The sequence below is a fragment of the Aphelocoma coerulescens genome, chromosome 5, assembly GCF_041296385.1.
Source record: "Aphelocoma coerulescens isolate FSJ_1873_10779 chromosome 5, UR_Acoe_1.0, whole genome shotgun sequence".
NCBI lineage: Eukaryota > Metazoa > Chordata > Aves > Passeriformes > Corvidae > Aphelocoma > Aphelocoma coerulescens.
In genome coordinates, this window is record NC_091019.1 from 66,132,482 (window position 1) to 66,152,767 (window position 20,286).

At 51.4% G+C, this 20,286-nt stretch overlaps 1 protein-coding gene across 1 annotated transcript; it reads left to right on the forward strand.

The window, feature by feature from the left end:
- The first annotated feature begins 1,979 nt into the window (after positions 1-1,979).
- Positions 1,980-19,722, forward strand: NEMF (nuclear export mediator factor). Its single transcript, XM_069018684.1, has 33 exons — positions 1,980-2,149; positions 3,253-3,321; positions 3,635-3,737; positions 4,569-4,694; positions 4,771-4,919; positions 5,144-5,211; positions 6,150-6,236; positions 6,983-7,059; positions 7,581-7,651; positions 7,747-7,822; positions 9,083-9,145; positions 9,350-9,427; positions 9,757-9,965; positions 10,417-10,602; positions 10,945-11,008; positions 11,481-11,569; positions 12,212-12,315; positions 12,655-12,717; positions 12,853-12,965; positions 13,380-13,437; positions 13,798-13,856; positions 14,308-14,428; positions 14,828-15,092; positions 15,654-15,696; positions 15,780-15,829; positions 16,329-16,482; positions 16,791-16,868; positions 16,944-17,138; positions 17,797-17,829; positions 18,473-18,579; positions 18,655-18,698; positions 18,795-18,874; positions 19,474-19,722. The coding sequence occupies exons 1-33, from the start codon at positions 2,091-2,093 to the stop codon at positions 19,549-19,551; spliced, it is 3,219 nt and encodes a 1,072-aa protein (XP_068874785.1). The 5' UTR covers positions 1,980-2,090; the 3' UTR covers positions 19,552-19,722.
- The last annotated feature ends 564 nt before the right edge of the window (positions 19,723-20,286 follow it).

The following is a 20,286-nucleotide window of genomic DNA, read 5'->3' on the forward strand; positions in this document are numbered from 1 at the left end:
ATGGGGAACTGGGGTTTGTGCTGATGATGGGGAGGGGGAACTCTTTCCTTGGCCTGACTGCCTCCTCAGCAGGGAAAACTGAGTATGTGCTGGGGGTGAGAGGGGGATGGAGGGAAAGGGGAAGGAAAAGAAGGGGAAGGGGTAAAGGGAAAGAGAACAGGGAAAGATAAGGGAAGAAGGGGAAGGAAAAATGGGGAAGAAGGAGAAGGAGGCAAAGGGGAAAAGGACAGGAAAAGGAGAGAGGGGAAGGAGGAAGGAGGGGAAGGAGAACGGGAAGGGATAAGGAAAAGGAGAAAGGGGAAGAAGGGGAAGAAGTGGAATGGGAAAAGGGAAAGGGAAAAGGACAAAAGGGAAAGAGGGGAAGAAGGAATGGGAAGGGGGAAAGAAAAGGAGAAAGGGGAAGGGAGGAAAAGGGAGAAAAAGTATAAAGGGTAGGAATGAGAAGCAGAAGAAGAAGGGGGAGGAAGAAGAGGAGGAGAAGGAAAGAGAGAAGGAGAGTAAGGAGGAGAAAGAGGAGGACGAGAAGAAGGAGGAAGAAGAGGAGAAGGAAACAAAGAAGGAGAATAAGGAGAAAGAGGAGGACGAGAAGAAGGAGGAAGAGGAGGAGAAGGAAACAAAGAAGGAGAATAAGAAGGAGAAAGAGAAGGACGAGAAGAAGGAGGAAGAAGAGGAGGAGAAGGAAACAAAGAAGGAGAATCAGAAGGAGAAAGAGGAGGACGAGAAGAAGGAGGAAGAAGAGGAGGAGAAGGCGAAGTAGGAGAAGGAAGAGAAGGTGGAAGAGACGGCGAAAGGGGAGGAGGAGAGGGAAGAGAAGGAGGAGGAGCAGGAGCGGCAGGAGGAGGAGCGGGAACAGCATACGCAGCAGCAGGAGGAGGAGCAGGAGCGGCAGGAGGAGGAGCAGGAGCGGCAGGAGGAGGAGCAGGAGGAGGAGCAGGAGCGGCAGGAGGCGAGCCGGGGGCGGAGCGGGGCGGGCTCCACACAAAGCATCTCGGCGGCGGAGCGGGCTGGCAGCGCCGGGCGCGGTGGCGCGCGCCTGTAGTCCCAGCTGCCGGGGAGGCTGAGCCCGACGGATCGCTTGAGCCCAGGAGTTCTGGGCTGCCGTGCGCTGTGCCGAGCGGGCGTCCAAGCTAAGGCCGCCATCAATATGGTGACCCGCGGGGAGCTGCGGGACACCAGGTTGACTAAGGAGGGGTGAACCGGCCCAGGTCGGAGACGGAGCAGGTCAAAGCTCCCGTGGCGGTCAGTAGCGGGATCGCGCCTGTGAATAGCCACTGCAGCGTAGCCTGGGCAACACAGAGACACGCGGGCTCTCCTTTTCGCCCCAAACACAACACAAAACACAAAACACCCCAACAACAACCCCCTTTTTGCCCTCAACAGCCCCCACGCCAACACCGCCTCCTCCTGCCACCGCCACGCAACGCGCCCCGCACCGCTCCCTCAAAAACACCCAGCGCCCACAAATCTCCACCACTAATCCCACCCTCCAACAATACCTGCGAACAAACGCTGCTCAACGGGGTCCCGCGGGATCCCTTTGCTGTCCGACACGGACACGCGTGGGCTCCTTTCCCCCGCTCAACACAGAGAGACGCGGGACCCCCTCTGCCGCTCCCCCCTCAGCCCGGCACCATTCAGTCACACACGGCACCCTCCCTTTTTGCCCCCTTTTGCCGCTCTCTCCCGGGGCTCTTCGGTCACACGCACACCCTTTTCTGCCACCTCCTGACCCGTTTTGGTCATCCCCGGACCCTTTTTTGTCACCCCGGGAGTCCTTTTCGTCACCCTCGGACCCTTTTCTGTCACCCCCGGGCCCCATTCGCTGCCCGTCCCCTCAGAACCCCCGCGCTCACAGCGCCTCCTCTCGGTTGCGCGCGGCACCGCCCCGCCGGGCTCGGCCCGTGCGCGGTCGCGAAGCGCCGAGGATTGGCGCCGGGTGCGACCCGTAGCCGGCGCAGGCGCGGGGTGGCCGCGGACCGCCGGGAGCCGTGAGGGACCGGGAGCCGGGATTAGTGAGGGACCGGGAGCCGGGATTAGTGAGGGACCGGGAGCCGGGATCCCTGTGGATCTCGGCGGGCGGCACCGGCGCCATGAAGTCCCGCTTCAGCACCGTCGATATCCGCGCGGTGCTCGCCGAGCTGCGGCAGAGGTACCGGCACTCCCCGCCCGTGCGGCCCCGGGGAGCGGGGCCCGGCCCCGTGGGTCCTGGTCCTGCCCCTGCTCCTGCTCCTGGCCCGGTTGTTGTTCTGTTCCTGCTCCCTCTTCTGGCCCTGCTCCTGGCCCGGCTTCCCTGCCCCGCCGTGGCCTCAGGGCTGTGGGGGCTCTGCCTCTCCATCGTGTCCTGCTCTCAGAGCTCTGCCCCTCGGCGCTGCCCCGCCTGGGCTCTGCGTAACCCCCTCACCCATCCCCCGTCCCGTTCCAGCCCTGCCTGGAAGGGCAGGGACACCTCCCACTGTGCCAGGCTGCTCCAAGCCCCAATGTCCATCCTGGCCTTGGACACTGCCAGGGATCCAGGGGCAGCCACAGCTGCTCTGGCAATTCTATTCCAGGGCCTCCCCACCCTCCCAGCCAGGAATTCCCAATCTCCCATCCAGCCCTGCCCTCTGGCACTGGGAGCCATTCCCTGTGTCCTGTCCCTCCATGCCTTGTCCCCAGTCCCTCTCCAGCTCTCCTGGAGCCCCTTTAGGCCCTGAAAGGGGCTCGAAGCTCTCCCCAGAGCTTTCTCCTCTCCAGGCTGAACAACTCCCACCCAGCTGGGAAGCTGCTCCCACCCGTGTGGAGCTCTGACCCTTCCTGGTGTCCAGCCCCACTCTGAAGGGAGTGACTGACACCGCCCAGGCCAGTTCAGTGCTCATACTGGGATTACTGGTGCCCTGTGCTCACAAAGGTGCTCTGGTGTAACCAGTTCATTTTGCATCCCTGCCACAAAGCAGAGGGCTGGCAGGAACTGGCAGCTTTCTGTGGTTTTTTCCATTAATATAAATTTCTCCATCTAATTTTCTCCCTCTCTTAATTGCTGTGTCTTCAGAGCAGTTTCTCCATCTCTGCGTGGTTTTTGCTTCCAGCTTGTTCCATTAGTCTTCCTTTGCTGCCCTTTTGGTTACTGCTCAGTGATTCATATAACTTGCTAATTTATCAGAACTTGGTAATTTATCAGAACTTGCCTTTCTGTGTACTTTAATTGCCACTGGGATTTTTCCAGCCAGTTGTGTTTTGGATTCTCCAAAGCATTCTGTGTTTCCCTTTTGGCAGCTTGTTGGGAATGAGAGTGAACAACGTTTATGATGTGGATAACAAGACCTATCTCATTCGCCTGCAGAAGTAAGAGCTTTAAATACCTTTATTTAAAAATTCTTTAGAAATGCTGTGTGAAAACTAGATTTTGTTAATTGTCTGCAGTAATTTCTGGCTTGTTTCCAGTGAAATTCTGCTGTTCTTTGGTAAAATGCAGTAATTTTTACTCAAAAAGTTCTTAGGAAATAGGATCTGGAATGTGAAACACTGCAGAAAGCACCCTGCAGACTGGTGGGTGGTGAGGGATGGCTGCTCCTGTGCCACGTGGAATCCCGGAATATCCTCACTTGGAAGGGATCCAGAAGGATTTTGGGGTCCAGCTCCTTTGTTTTGCCCCCAGGCCGGACTGCAAGGCCACGCTGCTGCTGGAATCCGGGATACGCATCCACATGACGGAGTTTGAGTGGCCAAAGAACGTGATGCCATCGAGCTTTGCCATGAAGGTAAACTCACCAGAGTTTGGGTTTTGGTAAAATGGCTGGATATCAGGAAGGAATGTTCATGTTCTGTCCTTGGAGACAAGAAAATAGGGAAGGATTATCCCGGTGAATCCTGATCCAGCGGGTGGCTGAAGACAAGGGAGGACGTGGACTTAGGATCACACTGTTGATGTTCAGTGCCTGAAACAGTGAATATTTAAATTTATAAAAACTACTGCTAAGCTGCTGGATATCTTCTGGACCTCCCAGCCCTCCTGGAATGTTGCTCCAGCAAAGTCCTTGTCATTCCAGTTGGATTGTCTGAACTTTTAGATGCTGGATGCAGCAGCACCCTGCGGTACAGAGTCCTCTGTTCAGTCTCCTGGGTTTTGGGGGTTCAGACCTTGCTCCAGTCTGTTAGGCTGGGCTCCTGCAGGTGGGTCCACAGGTAGATCCACAGGGATACAGCCTGGGATGACTCCCATGGATCTGCTTATCCTCTGGGTGCAGCCAGAAATGACTCAGCAGAGATTCTGTGGGGTGGCTTTCCACAGCAGAGATGGATACAGGGATAATCCCAGTTCTTACAAAATAAACTCTTGGAATTTGAACTAGCTGCTCCCTTGAGCTAAAAAAACAGCATGGAAAAAGTGTCTTAACGTTAAGAATTGGGATCAATTACATTTATATTTATAACAATGAAGGTGTGAACGAAGGTGTGGCGGGAACCAACTTTTTTGTTCTTACCGCTATTTGAATTCAATAGAAGGTGGTTGGTGCCACGTGAGGGCTCCACAGCCGAGCCATTCCCAGATGTTTCCAGCATGTCCCAGACATTTTTCCCACCCCTGGCAGTGCCGGAAGCACTTGAAGACGCGGAGGTTGGTGAGCGTGAGCCAGCTGGGGATCGACCGCATCGTGGACCTGCAGTTCGGCAGCGACGAGGCCGCCTATCACCTGATCGTGGAGCTCTATGACAGGGTGAGCGAGGGCTCCAGCAGTGTCCCCCGAGGCAGGGACACCAGGCTGGCCTCACTGAGGGTCCCTGTGCTCCCAGGGGAACGTTGTCCTCACTGACCACGAGTACATCATCCTGAACATCCTGAGGTTCCGCACGGACGAGGCGGACGACGTCAGGTTTGCCGTGCGGGAGCGGTACCCGGTGGACAGTGCAAAAGCTGCTGTGCCTCTGCCAACTTTGGACAGGTAATTTCAGTTTCAGAGCTCTTAAATGGTGTTGTTTATCGGGATAAACCCAAATTCCTTGGAGCTGTGAAAAGCTTTGGGTAGTTCCTCACGTATTACAGGCCGCTTTTAGTTTCTTTTTTTAAGGCTGGGAATGTTTTGTAGTTTCTAAGCAGTGCAGTGTTGTTTTGTTGTTGTAAAACACATTGTTCTTTGGAATTGCAACTCTCCCTTGTCCCCTGCAGGTTAACTGAAATCATATCAAATGCACCCAAAGGGGAACAGCTGAAGAGGGTTCTCAACCCACTCCTTCGTAAGTAACTGGGCTTTGTTAGAAGATGAAATGGGGTCAATCAATGTGTGTTATGTCATGCTGGAAAATATGAATAACTTACCATAGCACCCTGGAGTGGCTTGGGTTGGAAGGGACCTTAAAGCTCATCTCATTCCACCCCCTGCCTTGGGCAGGGACACCTTCCACAAGCCCAGGTTGCCTTGGGAAACAGACATTTATTGTTTCCAAGCCCACTGCACAGAGCTGAGCCTGCCCACGGTGCTGCAGGGATGGGAGCTGGGAGTGGCTCTGGTGGAGCTCTGGTTTGGGGCACTTTGCACCATCCTGGTACCAAACAGGAGCTGTAAGTGTAAAGGTTTTCCTGAGCACAGAACCAAATCTGTCTTGTGTGAGGTGGTCAGAACAAAATTGGTTTTCCTCCTGACCTGGCAATGCTGACAAAGCAGAGAATTCCCTGAACAGCTCAAATCACACCTAAGTGTTACTTTCCCCATCTCTTCATTCTCTTTTTCACCAGTTTTCCCTCTCTTTCTCTACCCTGGTCTGCTAAATAATTGCTATTATTATATAATAATAATAATATTACTGTATAACACTGTATAATGGCTAATTATTGTCCTCCACTGCTCCCAGTTTTGCTGTATCCATGCTGGAATTTGGTATTTCTGATCCCATCACGTAGGAAACCTTGGCCTCACCATGGTGTTACTGATCCAATTACCAGGCACAGCTGCTCTGCTCTAAAATCCCCACCGTTTTTCTCTTGGTGGGAATTTGGCTGTTTCTCACCTCCTCCTCCTCATCCACCCATGAAATCCACCCATCCTTCCTGCCCTTTCCCTGATTTTTGGTACTTCTCACTCTTCTCACACTCTTGTGTCCAGTTTTTTTTCTAAATGCAAATTGTGAATATTTTCTAGAGATAATCCATTCTTTCTTTTCTTTTTTTTTAACAGCTTATGGGGCCACTCTCATCGAGCACTGCCTTATAGAAGCTGGATTTTCTGGAGCTGTCAAAATAGATCAACATCTGGAAAATAAAGGTAGAATATTTTAAAGGCTGGGCCACAACTATGGGGATTTTTATGTCTGTGTAGTGGGTTTTATTTTTTTTCCAGAGAGGTGAGTAAAACTATAATTCTGACCATGTGGTTTTATTTTTAAATGTTTTTAGCTTGAGGACCAGCCTTATTTACATTAAAAGTCTTGATTTGTGCATGAATTGGAGGTAGAACATCAGGTTTTATACATTATATACATTATTATGAATGGTTTTATCATTAAACACCACCTCACCCATGAGTTGAGTTCTGGTTGTACAAAGGATGTTTGACAAGGAGAATTAACATCAAAGTCTTTATTTGTAGCAAACATTGGGGATTTGGTACAGTGGCAGCTTTACATTTATTGGGAAATCAAAGATTTGGGTAATAAAATCAGAAAATATTTTCCTGCATCTTATTTTCCTTGTGTGCTTTATATTTACCATAAATCTAGAGGATTTTTTCCTTCCTACTGGATTATGGTGCTGAAAAAAATAACTTCTCACAGCTTCTGCTTTATGCTTTGCCTCTGCAGCTTTAATTTTATAAAGTGCTGGTATTTGTGTGGTCTTTTTTTTCCCCCTGAAACTTGAATAATTATGTCCTAAAAGCACCTAAATAGATTTTGATATTAAAAATTTCCCAGGTGTAAACCAAATGCTGAGACTCCTGTTTAAAATGAGCAATAATTGCTGGAGTGAAGCACCAGGGATGAAATATTTCTGCTGGTTTATTTTTCTCTTTAGAAAACCTTGAAAAAGTTCTTTCAGCTCTAGAGAAAGCAGAAGAATACATGGCCCTCACTGACAACTTCAGTGGAAAGGTGAGTCTGGGGAGGGTTATCAGTTATTTGGGATTGCAGAGTTCAACTGGCAAGCAGGAATTCCTCAGGATGTGCAATTCCTGGTGTTCCCAGCCGTGGATTTTATTCCTGGGTGTCAGGTGGTGATGTGGAATAAAAATTGCTTCTTTCCACGGGGGGTGGGCAGCAATTAAATAATGCACAGGCAGGTTGTGTAAATCCTGGGAGATTTGCACTTGGGCTTTAATAAATAATAATAAAGTAACGATTTACTTTATCACTGTAATAATACAGTAATAAATTCTGTAATAAATTCTGCACATAAACTCTGCATTTATGGGGTAATCCTGAGGGTTGGAAGAAGTTCACTTCTTTTTCCAGAAGAAATTGGAGTCAAGACAAGCCAGTAAATCCCCCTTGCCAGGGGCAGGGATTTACTCAGGCACAAGGTTCCCTGCTGGAATTATTTGCTGTCTCATGCTGATTACACCTAACTTTCGGTATCTTTTTGATACAAAAATGATATTTTTGTATCTTTTCAGGGTTATGTTATCCAGAAAAAGGAGAAAAAGCCAAGCCTGGAACCAGATAAAGCAGCAGAAGATATCTACACGTAAATATTTGAAGTATTTCTTCCCTTTTTTTTCCTGCTAGTCTGCATCACAGAAATTAGTTTTCAGGTGATAATATCAAATGTGTATTTTACAGATATGAGGAATTTCATCCTTTCTTGTTTTCTCAACATTCAAAATGTCCCTACTTGGAATTTGACTCATTCAATAAGGTACAGTGCTTTTGCTGATGCTGTACTTAAGTGCTTTAATTGACTGCTGCTACAAAGAGTAATTAAAACGTAGTGCAGAGGTTGTTAATGAAAGCAGAGACCTTGGAAGGGATGATTGATTTTATGGATAAATGTTTGATGAGAAAAGGCCAGCTCCAGCTGGGCCTTCAGGCTGCAGCTGGGCAGTGCTGTGTCCTGAGCTCAGATCCTGGAGCTGAGTGTGGAACCTGTGAGGGAGGTGGATGTTTCCAGCCAGAGCATCCCAAATGCTTTGTTCTGGAGAGCTGGAATCTCAGTTGTCTCTGGAGTAAACAGTTGTGACAGACATCACATTTACACTTTTCCTGTTACTGCTCTGAAAGCCTCAGGCCCCTGATTTGGTGTTTCCTTGGGTGTTGTCCTTCCTGGTCCTCCACTCGTTAACATCTGGAATCATTAATTGCCTCTTGTTCCCGACCTTGATCTCCAGAATTCCCATTTCATGTTCCTGCCCTGCTTCCTGCCTGAACTCCTGTCATCTCCTTCACTGATCACAGAATCCCAGAGTGGTTTGGGCTGGAAGGGACTCAAAGATCATCCAGTGCCTCCCCTGCCATGAGCAGGGACACCTCCCACTGTCCCAGGTGGCTCCCAGCCCCAATGTCCAGCCTGGCCTTGGGCACTGCCAGGGATCCAGGGGCAGCCACAGCTGCTCTGGGCACCCTGTGCCAGGGCCTCTTCATCCTCACAACCAGGAATTCCTTCCAATCTCCCATCCATCCCTGCCCTCTGGCAGTGGGAAGCCATTCCCTGTGTCCTGTCCCTCCATCCTTGTCCCCAGTCCCTCTGATGATCTAAACAGCCTCAAACCTTCCTCATCTTGTGCTTTAAGCACAGCTGGAACACCAGGAGCTGTTTTTAGGCATTCTGGGTCTTTGTGGGTTTTTAACTGACCCAGTGGAGCATCAGGAATTCGGGGCAGACAGATCTGTCTGTGCAACCATTTAATCTGAACCAAAGCAGCTTCTTTTGCATCATTTCTTAGCAAAAATGATGGGCCATAGTTTGGCCACTTATTTACCTGTGTGTTTGCAGTGAGACACAGCCCTGAGTGTCTTGCTGAATTCATCCCACGGGAAGGGAAATGGAGAAAGCTCCTGGAGGTTGTTTCAGCCTCTCTCACCTCTTTTAGTGCTTTGCAGCCACTTCTCTGCAGGGACCCTGCTCTGCCTGCTCTGTCAGACCAGCCTGGAGATTCTCCAACCTGATTCTCTCTTGCAGGCAACAGATGAGTTCTACTCCAAGCTGGAGGGGCAGAAGATTGATCTGAAGGCCTTGCAGCAGGTATGTCCTGATCCAGGACTGGGGCAGCTGGGATGGCTCCTGGATTTCCTGAGGCTTCACTTGCTTCTGGCAGTGATTACCTGATGCCATTTATATTTACATTTATATTTATATTTACATTTATGTCTATATTCATATCTATGTCTATATTTATATTTATGTCTATGTTTATATTTTGGTTTTTTGCCATCTTGTTTTTGAAAGGAAAAACAAGCACTGAAGAAACTTGAGAATGTCCGCAGGGACCATGAGCACAGACTGGAAGCTCTCCAGCAGGCTCAGGTAAGACAGATCTGGGGTTTTAATTAACAAGATGCATAATCACAGAACCATGGGATGGTTTGGTTGGGAGGGAGCTTCAATCCCATGCAGCTCCATGGGCAGGGACACCTGCCACTATCCCAGGTAGCTCCAACCTGGCCTGGAACACTTCAGGGATTGGCAGGACTGGAGCTGGATGTTATCCTGGGCCTCCACTTCAATCCAGTCTTGGATTCCAAGATTCCACTTCAATCCAATCTTGGATTTCTTCTCCACTACTTCCATTTATTCAGAACTATTGCTGAGCAGGTGTTTAGCTCCAATGGCTCCAACCTTCTCCTTTCCCTAAGGAAGCTGATAAGCTGAAAGGAGAGCTGATAGAGATGAACCTGGAGGTGGTGGACAGGGCCATCCAGGTGGTCAGAAGTGCCTTGGCCAACCAGATCGACTGGACTGAGATTGGGGCCATTGTCAAAGAGGCCCAGGCCCAAGGGGACCCCGTGGCCACGGCAATCAAAGAGTTAAAGCTGCAGACAAACCACATCACCATGCTGCTGAGGTGAGTGCACTGCCCAGTGGCTGCAAAAACCTCATCTCACCCTGGATCAGGAGCTTAGAGATTAAAAAAAAAAAAACCCCAAATATCTTTCTTATAGCCAGAAGTTTTGGTGTGAAAGCTGGGACGTGGCAAAGTTAATCCATGAGGTTTTAGTTACCTCACTTTCAGAAATGTACAGAATAAACTTGGTTTTGGTTGGTTCCTTGGATTGGAAAAATCGGGCTCTTTATCTTCTGCTCTTGTTTTCTTTTTTCCTCCAAATTTTGGCTGACTCCAAGACATAAATGGGCTGGAATGAGGGGCCTTCCTGTGTCTGCACAGTGAGAAGGGTTTAGAGGCTCCTTGGACCCTTTCCAAACTTCTGAGAGAATTAAATTAAGAGCACACTGCACCAAGGATTAAAAATTAACCAGTTCTCTTATCTCAATCATCTAATGCCATGTGTTTTTAGGAACCCATATGTGTTATCTGAAGAGGAAGAGGAGGAGGATGATGCTGATGCAGAGAAAGAAGAAACAGAAGAACCAAAGGGAAAAAAGAAAAAGAACAAAACGAAACAGTTGAAGAAACCTCAGAAGAACAAACCCTCGTTGGTTGATGTTGATCTCAATCTGTCTGCCTATGCCAATGCCAAAAAGTAAGATTTTTTTAGATAATATGTGTTTTTGTAGTAGAAATTTCTCTGTGTTTGCAGTTGTTGGTGATAATATTGCAGGAGGAAGGGCTTTGGGATATCTTGTTAAAAATAAGAGTTAAAAATGGAAATGGCAGCTTGCCCTGAGCTCTGGGATGGGAATTTCCCTGGTCCAGACCCACTGGTGCAGGGCAGCTGGTCTGTGGCTGTCACACTGATTGGATTTTTTAATTAATTGAGTCAAATTCTGCACATGGAACAAAATGCAGAGGCCTGGGATAAGTGGGATAAGGATGAAGGAGTGGATCTGCTGGGATTTCAGGGACAAACACTTGTGTTTCACAGGTACTACGATCACAAAAGACACGCAGCCAAGAAAACTCAGAAGACAGTGGAAGCTGCAGAAAAGGTATTTTTTTTTTTCCCTTGGATTTGAGAAGATATTTAAAAGGGAAATCCCTGCCACTGCTGAGTGGAAAATCCTGACCTGGTCTGAGCAGCCCTAATGAGATGTGAAAGGGAAAAACAACCAGCCAGGGTTGTTCTATTCCTGACATTTTGAGCTCAGTGGAGGATTGCAGATCCCTGATGTATCCTCCTTTTCCACCAGCAGCATTGGGAATACTCAGAACAGGTGGAGATACTGACAGACCAGGACTTAGAGTGGACAATCAATGGAAATCCTTCCAATCCAAGAGCTGATCATTTTGGGGAGCAGCTCTCTGGGGTGGAGTTTTAGGGGCAGCTGTCTGACAGGAGCAGGGCTGGGTGGAGCCTGCACTGTGATAAAGTCCAGAGCCATTTCCTACCAACTTTCCCCGTGTTCACTCGGGAATTTTGTGATTCCTGCTGGATGGTGCTGGTGCTTTCTGTCCAAACAGGCTTTTAAATCAGCTGAGAAGAAGACGAAGCAAACCCTGAGGGAAGTTCAGACAGTCACCACCATCCAGAAAGCCAGAAAGGTCTATTGGCAAGTACAGCTCCCTCGTCCTTCTCTCATGTCCCGTGTCAGGAGGGATCTTCACTGGCTTAGAAGTGGAGCTATTTAGGATTTCTGAGCACTGCACTTTGCATTGAGTCTCCCTACAGCTGCTGCCTAAAGTCAGAGAATCCCAGAATGGTTCCCAGGGATAATAACCCAAAGAAGCTGTGCCTGCCCCATCCCTGCAAGTGTCCAAGGCCAGGCTGGGTGGGGCTTGGAGCAACCTGGGACAGTGGAAGGGTGTGGTCCAGTGGGACTGGATGAGCTTTAAGGTTTCTTCCAACCCAAAACATTTGGGGCTTCTGTGATTTAAAAAAACAACCAACAAATGAAACAAAACCCCAAAGCTTTTAATCACCTAATAATTGAATTATTAAAATAGAAATCAATAGGAGGACTGTGGTGATGGTGCTTCTTGTTTCATCTCACAATCTCACTGCCAGTGATGCTGTAGCTGTCCCGTGCCTTGTTTTTATGGCCCAGGCCTATGGATGGAAGTGAAACTATTTGTAGTGTCATAAATTGCAGATGCTGAGATGGATAATCTGAGTTTGGTATCAAAAGCCACCTGTGCAATGTCCTGTTAGTTCCAGGTGTTTCTCACACCGTGGATTTGCTGGAATTTGGCAGGTTTGAGAAGTTCCTGTGGTTCATCAGCTCTGAGAATTACCTGGTCATTGCTGGCAGGGATCAGCAGCAGAACGAGCTGATCGTGAAGCGCTACCTCAAACCAGGTGGGTCCATGGAGGGGATGTGTGGGTTTCCCTCCTCTTTCCCAGTTTTGGGAATGTCCAGCAGTGACATGGGAAGGTCTCTCTGCTTTGTTCTTGAGTTGGGCCTTGGATCAAAGGGAATTTTGGGATGGGAGTCCCTGTGGTGCCATGGGGTGAGAACAGGTTGGATGGGCTCCCCTCAGGAGCAGAGGAGCTGATTCTCCCTGGGACAAGGATGGACTAAAAGGCTTCTGTGTCCCCATCCTGCTCCTTGAGCCAGACCAGCCATTTGCAACTAATGTTAGAGACTTCCCTGGCTCCAGGGATCCGTGGATCTGACTGGAGTCTCCTGTTTCCCAGGGGACATCTACGTGCACGCGGATCTGCACGGAGCCACCAGCTGCGTGATCAAGAACCCCTCAGGTACCCGTGGGACCCTGGGGACGGGAGCTGGCAGTGCCTTTCCTTGGGATACCAACCAGTCCTTCCTGGGAAGCTCCCAGGCTGGGTTAGGGCAGGGCAGGATTTACTGGATCGTGGTGTGCTGGGTGTTCCCAGGTGAGCCCATCCCGCCGCGGACGCTGACGGAGGCCGGGACCATGGCCCTGTGCTACAGCGCTGCCTGGGACGCCCGCGTGGTCACCAGCGCCTGGTGGGTCACCCACAGCCAGGTGAGCACACCCAGGCAGGAGCTGTCCAGCCACAGCACCCCAGGGAACTGGGATGTGGCCACAGACAGGAGCTGATGGGTGTGGGTCAAACTCGTGTGGGAGACTGTGGAGATCGCACCAAAGTCGTGGTGGTTTTATTCCCTGAGTACTCCTGGATATATCCTGGGTTTGTTTCCTGAGTTACTCACCCAGGACTCCTAAAACACAGTGCTGGTGGGGTGTGATTGGATGGAAACGTTCCTTAGGAAAATTCCCTGCAAGGGAGAGGAAGAACCCCTTGGATGTGGAGTCCTGCAGAGCTGTTCCCAGGAGTTCAACTCTCATTGAACCAATGTTTCTCCTGGTGCTGTTATTACCTGATGCTGCCCTTCTGTCACAGGGATTTTTTTACAGTTTATCATGATTTTCTTTTAGGTTTCTAAAACTGCCCCCACGGGAGAATATCTCACTACTGGGAGCTTCATGATCCGAGGTGAGGCACAAAGGAACAGTGGGAATGGGATGTTTTCCCAAAGGTGCTGGGCTCTCCTGCAGTGGCAGCCACCCCCTCCCTCCCTATGAACAGCCAGCAGATCCCACTCTTAACCCAGAAGTCTGTTGGGAATGGCTTAGACTGAGTATCAGGCAGCTGCAGCAGCATTTTGAGTTGAGCCCTGGGCAGAAGTTCATTAACTCAGCTGCTTCTGAGCTCTCCTGTTCTCATCTCAGAGATAATATAAGCCCCAGTGTAATTTTTGGGTAGCCTAGAGCCTGTAATAAAAATGAATTTTGGGAGTACATCCTGCAGCGTGGCTGCTAAACCTCCTCATGAGACTCTGCCTTTGTTTTCCAGGGAAAAAGAATTTCCTTCCACCTTCCTATCTGATGATGGGCTTCAGCTTCTTGTTTAAGGTACAGCTGTTCTGTGCAGCTCCTGATGACTTTTGTAATTTGCTTTGAGCTGCAGGAGGCTTATTTTCTGTATCTTGCTTATCAGTGTATTCCCCATTACTTCTTTTCCCACTGGGACAAATCCCATAAAAGGCTTCTTGCTGATAATGACTCTGCTTTCATTTCCATCTTAGCCCAGTGTGCACTATCTGCATTTCAGACAGACTCTGGACATTCCTGCCTCTCCCAGGTTGTTATCCCAGCTCTGTTTGGAGCATGGGCTTGTTCAGGGAATCTGGGAGTGCAGCTCTGTGTGTCACCCTGACTTTTGATGTTGGCACACTCAGGTTTAAATGAGCTGGTTTCATTTTCTTGCTTTTTGATGGAAGAAAGTGTTAAAAAGGGAAGAAACAGCTGAGCGAGGTGTTCTGTGAACATCACCAGGCCTGACACAGAGGCTGCTCTTTTTTAGGTGGATGAAAGCTGTGTCTGGAGACACCGGGAAGAGAGGAAGGTCAAAGTGCAGGATGAGGACCTGGACACGGTTTCCAGCAGTGCCAGTGAGCTGGTGGCTGAGGAAGTGGAGCTTTTAGGTACAGTGGGAGGGACTGGGTGCTGTGGGTGCTGCTGGGGGGATCCTTCAGGGTCTGGGTGATCCCAGATTTTGGATCACTGATAGGACAAGGGGGAATGGTTTCACAGTGCCAGAGGGAAGGGATGGATGGGATATTGGGAAGGAATTCCTGGCTGGAGGGTGGGCAGGCCCTGGCACAGGGTGCCCAGAGCAGCTGTGGCTGCCCCTGGATCCCTGGCAGTGCCCAAGGCCAGGTTGGATGGGGCTTGGAGCCACCTGGGACAGTGGAAGGTGTCCCTGCCCATGGCAGGGGGTGGAGTGAGATGGGCTTTAAGTTCCCTTCCAACCAAAACCATTCTGGGATTCCATGATGGATCAGTTTGGTTGTTTCTGTGTTTTCCTGCCCTGTGTGCCCCAGATGGAGGAGACAGCAGCAGTGAGGAGGATAAAGCTGAGGGTGAGGAAGCTCCAGAGGGTGAGGAGGCCACAGCTGAGAGTGGCCGTGAGGAGGGCGTTGCTGAGCTGGAGCAGGGAGGAGGGAACACTCCTGCTCCAGAGGCTGACTCCGAGGAGGACGAGGGAGAATCTGAGGAGGAACATCCAGAGCCAAAGAGGGAAGAGAAGGAGGAAGAGGTGAATTACCCAGACACCACAATCGACCTGTCACACCTTCAGTCCCAGAGGTGAGAGAAGCAGCAGCTGGGGGCACCTGAGGGTCTCTAAAACACTGCCAGGACAAGGCTGGGATGAGCTGCCAGCCCTTCTTTCCATGCTCAGCAGTGGGAATGCTGCCTCATTTTCCTTTCAGGGCTGCTCACACCTGAGACACCGAGCCCTGAGCTGCCTCTGCTGTGCCAAGCTGGTGCAGAGCAGCTGCTCTGTGTGAGGCTGTGGGCTGAGCTCATCTCCCTGTTGTCCCTGGGATTCCTTGGGGGGTGCACAGAGGAGGCATGGAGTGAGTGCACATGGGGCTGTGTGCCTGGGCAGCTGCACATCGGGGCTCCCTCGGTGCCCAGGCTGTGTTTGGTGCTTGGTGTGCGTGAGAGGAGCTGGCAGAGAGCTAAGGCATGTTTGGTAAGGTGAATCCCAGGATTCCTGCCCTTTCCAGTCACCAAAGTGGGATTGCCAAGCACTAGAAAGCTGAAAGTGTTACAGCCAAGCTGCCCGGGTTTGGGCTGTGGTTGGTGTGTCCATGGTGAGCTGCCCTGCATCTGCTGATGAGCTCCTGTTCCATCTCCCCACAGATCCCTGCAGAAAATCATCCCCAAAGAGGAAGAGCCCAACTTGGTAAGGCCCCAGCTCCAGTGGGTGGCTCAGAGCAGTGGGAGCTGCTGGGCAAGCTCTGCTCTGAACTGCCTTTCCCTCCCCAGAGTGACAGCAGGGCCCAGGGCCGGAGGCATCTCTCTGCCAAGGAGAGGAGGTGAGAGCCAGTGGGTGTTCCAGGGAATCCCAGAATTCCAGGATGGTTTGGCTTGGAAGGGAGCTTAAATCCCATCCCATCCCACCCCCTGCCATGGGCAGGGACACCTTCCACTGTCCCAGGCTGCTCCAAGCCCCAATGTCCAACCTGGCCTTGGGCACTTCCAGGGATCCAGGGGCAGCCACAGCTTCCCGAGGCAAATGCCCCATTCCCTGCCTAGGTCCTGGGCACAGGCACATCTGTACCCACTCCCAGCCTGGGCTGATCCATGCCCATTGTCCATCCTGCATTTCCAGGGTGGGATCCTGCTCCTGTCCTTTGGGAATGCTGGCTGGGAACAGTTTCTTGTGTACCGTGGGCTGAAGAGGTTTTTCTGAGAAGGGGTTGTTTCCAGTGTTCTCTGGATCCCTGTGGCAGGGAAGCAGGGTGGGAATGCTGTCAGGAGAGCAGCAGCCTCTCCTGTCACAACAAAGCAGGGTGTTGTGGTTGTTCTCCTTAGAGAAATGAAGAAAAAAAAGCAGCAGAACAACTCTGAGAACTCGGAGCTGCCTGAGGAGAAGCAGAAGGAGACAGAGACAGAGACCCAACCTCCGGCTGCTGCCAACAGCCACAAGGCTGCTCCAGCCCCTCAGCCCATCAAGCGGGGCCAGAAGGTGGGCAGGGACCAGGGAGACCCTGGGCTGAGCTGTTGGCATGGAAGTGTGGACAGAAATCCCAGATTTCCCGGACATCCGTGGCTGCCTGCTGGTTTTAGGCTCGTGGTGGTGCTTTGAGTGGTTTCAGGATGATGGTGGTGGGGGTTAGCACGGAGCTCACTGGGACCAGTCCCTTGGTTAGTGGTGAACTGCTCTGAAAGAGTTTGGGATACTGGGAAGGAAAGTGCATGTGGGGTCAGCAGCTGTGGATGCAAAACTCTGCTAAAAGTCGTCATTTCTGAAGCTGTTGGTGTTTCCTCCTGCAGAGTAAAATGAAGAAGATGAAGGAGAAGTACAGGGACCAGGATGAGGAGGATCGGGAGCTCATCATGAAGCTGCTGGGGGTGAGGGGTGGAGTTGAGCCTTCCCAGGGGTGTGGTGGCTCCGGTCACCAGCCCTGACCAGCTGTGTCACCACAGTCTGCAGGCTCCACCAAGGAGGACAAAGGGAAAAAAGGGAAGAAGGGGAAGACAAAAGAAGAGGCAGCAAAGAAGCAACAGCAGAAAACCAAAGCCCCCCGTCGTGCAGCTGGAGGGGGCAAGGAGACCCTCCCAGCAGGAATCCTGCTGCACGAGGCACAGGAGCCAGCCCTGGATGAGCTGCAGGAGGAGAAGGTGAGGAGTGGGATGGGAAGGTGGAGCAGGAGGATGGGAAGATGAGGAATAGGATGAGAAGGTGAGGAGCAGGAGGGGAAGGTGAGCACCTCTCTCCTCTCCTCCCCTGTCCATGTCTGTCCCTTGCTGGGGCTCTCCTGGCTCTGTGTAGCTTTTCCACCCAGAAGGCTGAGCAGCTCCCCATGGATTTTGAGCACTGTGGAGAGCTCTGTGCCTGTTGCCAGGGCTCAGGGAGCCCACTGGATTCCCAGAGCAGCCCAAAGCCCTGCAGCAATCCATGTGCTCATCCTGCTCCCAGCACAGCCAGAACTGGGGCTCGGAGCAGTCCCGAGGATCCCGTTCATCCAACACCTCCCCCTCAGCTGAGCTGTAACCGAGCTCCCAGCCCTGTTGTTGGGATTTGGTATCTCTGAGCCCCATCTCCCTCCTCCCAGCTTGGCGTGTGCCAGGCAAATCAGAGCTTGGGAAGAAACACTCCACCCTCCCACCCACGGCAAAGTGCTGCTCTTAGCTTGGCTGTGGAACGAGTTCAGTTCTCTTTGCAGGGAGCATGGGGCTTTCTGGGGCCTGCTGATTAAAGAATTCATTGGGGACGGGGGAGGAAGAAGCAGCTCTGTGGTTTCTGAAGCCCTGATGTGTCCTCTGTTTGTGTGTGCAGGAGGAGCAGGACCAGGAGCAGCCAGGACTGGAGGTAAATGCTCAGTTCTGTAAGTGCTGAGCTGGGGGCTGTGTTCCTGCTGGGACTGGGACATGTGGGAGCCCTCCAGGAATTTGGACACACCTTAATTGTATTTTTAATGATTAACCTCCTTTTCTTCCTGCCCTGCTCATCTCCACATCCTCCATAAACCCAGAGCTGGCTCCATGGATGTTTGCCCCTGGTTTTTGCCTTGGTGGCTCTGGGCTGGAGGATGACACAATGAGCAGTGCAGGCTGTTCTTTAGTTCAGAAAGTTTATTTACATATAAAATTGCTTCAAATGTTTCTGTAATTACAGGCTCTGGGTGTTGCCCAAGGCTGGGAATAAGTGAATTCCTTTAAATTCCTTAGTGGAGGAGGATAACGGTGTCTGCTGGGGGAAGCTTTGGGTGACCCTGGAACTCCATTGGGGGGCCCAGAATAAGATCCAGCAAAGGGTGTGATTTTAGTGATCAGAGAGGATCAGTCACAAATCCTGGCTTGGCAATTCCTTGCCAGTGAAGTGATCATGGAGCCATGGAATGGTTTGGGTTGGAAGGGACCTTAAAGGCCACCTATTCCCACCTCCTGCCCTGTGACTCCGCAGGGAGGGCTGAGCACAGGGCCTGGGTCCAGTGGAGCTCTTTGTCCCCCAGGACAGCGAGGCCCTGCTGGACTCCCTGACTGGGCAGCCCCACCCCGAGGACATCCTGCTCTTTGCTGTCCCCATCTGTGCTCCCTACACGGCCATGACCAACTACAAGTGAGTGGCAGCACCTTCCCTGGAGGGGATGTGGTGAGAGTTTGTTTTATTTACAGAAACCTCTCCTTTGGGCAGGTATAAAGTCAAGCTCACTCCAGGCACGCAGAAGAAGGGCAAAGGTATGGTCTGAGAGCCCTGAATCCTTTCCTGTGCTCTGCCTGCTGAAGCCAGCCTGCTTTTCCAAGCTGTTTCACTCTTCCCTGTGTTTTTTCCAGCTGCCAAGATTGCTTTGCACAATTTTATGCAGTCCAAAGAAGCCAGTGCACGAGAAAAGGACCTGTTCCGCAGCGTGAAGGTGAGGCTTTCGCTGCAGTTTTTCTTGTACAAAGCAGCAGCAGCAGCAGAATGTCCACAAGTGCCATTTTGGGGGGAAATGCTGCCAGAAATGGAGTGTCCTGCTGGTTTTTTTTGTTAGCAGTGCTGTTTGTCAACTCTGCTGGGGAAGGTCTGAAGAGTCCAGCAATGGTTTGGGGTGGAAAGGATCTTAAAAACCCCATTCCATGGGCAGGGACACCTTCCACTATCCTAGGTTGCTCCAAGCCCCATCCAACCTGGCCAGGGACACTTCCCAGCTTTTCCTGTACTGCTTAGGCTGGGAAGAACCATCAGAACCTGAGCCTCAGTGGTAGCACTGGGCCTTTTGTTCCTGCATTGTCACTCGTCTGACAAAAGCAGCATCTTCCAAGAAACCCTCTGGGTCTGGGAGTGGGAATTGCTGGGGCAGGGGCAGGTGCTTGCACTGGGAGTTGAAGTTGGAGGTGTCCTGTGCCCCTCTCCCCCAACCAGGTGCTCACCAGAGCCAAGGAAAGGGATCACACCCGTGCTCCAGGCCAAGGAAGGGCTTTGGAAATGCCTTCCTGCTGTGGTCACTTTCTCCTCTTTCATGTTTCCTAGGACACGGATTTGTCAAGAAATATTCCCGGGAAGGTGAAAGTGTCTGCACCTCACCTGCAGAACATGAAGAGGAAGTGATTCCATGCTGGGGGTTCTCACCCCCACCCAGCCCCGGGGCTGGGACAGACGGACACAGATCCACACTAGGACTGATCCAGCACCCAGGGCCTGCATTCCTGGTGCTTTAGCTGGACTCTGATACAAATTGCAGATAAACATGGAAGTAAATTGCTGGCATTTGGTCAGGAATGTCCTCCCCTGCTGCTGCTTCTCTGTTGTTCTGCACTGCTGGGCAAAGGCTCTGGAATTTGGGGCAGGAAAACTCCAGGGTGTTCAGTTCCTTCCTGCCCTGTGCCTGTGGCAGGGCCTGGAGCCTCCAGGACAGCAGTTCCAGTGGAGAATGCTTCCCTTGGGAAGGTGGAATTGTGTTTTCCCCCAAATACTCCCTGGCTGTGGAGAGAGGGAAGGTGCAGGCCCAGATCCCCCAGCCCAGTGTGTCAGAACCCCGTGGAGGGGAGGAAGAGCAGGGCTGGGAGTCAGGATAAACCCACAGGATCTCTCAGGAATTACAGCACAGGAATTGTTCTACAAGTCGAAGTTTTTAATTGTTTTTTGAAGACAGCTTAAAACACGATCCCCCCCTTCCCCACAGCAGCATGGCCTGGCCCTGTCCCCCCTGTCCCCACAGAGCTGGGTCAGCCGGGGCAGGGCTGCCCCTCTCCCTGTCCCCACAGCCAGGGGACATCCCTGGGGCAGCTCCAGGTGCAGGGGAGCTCCACAGGGCCGGGAACAGGCACGAGCACTCCCAGTTAC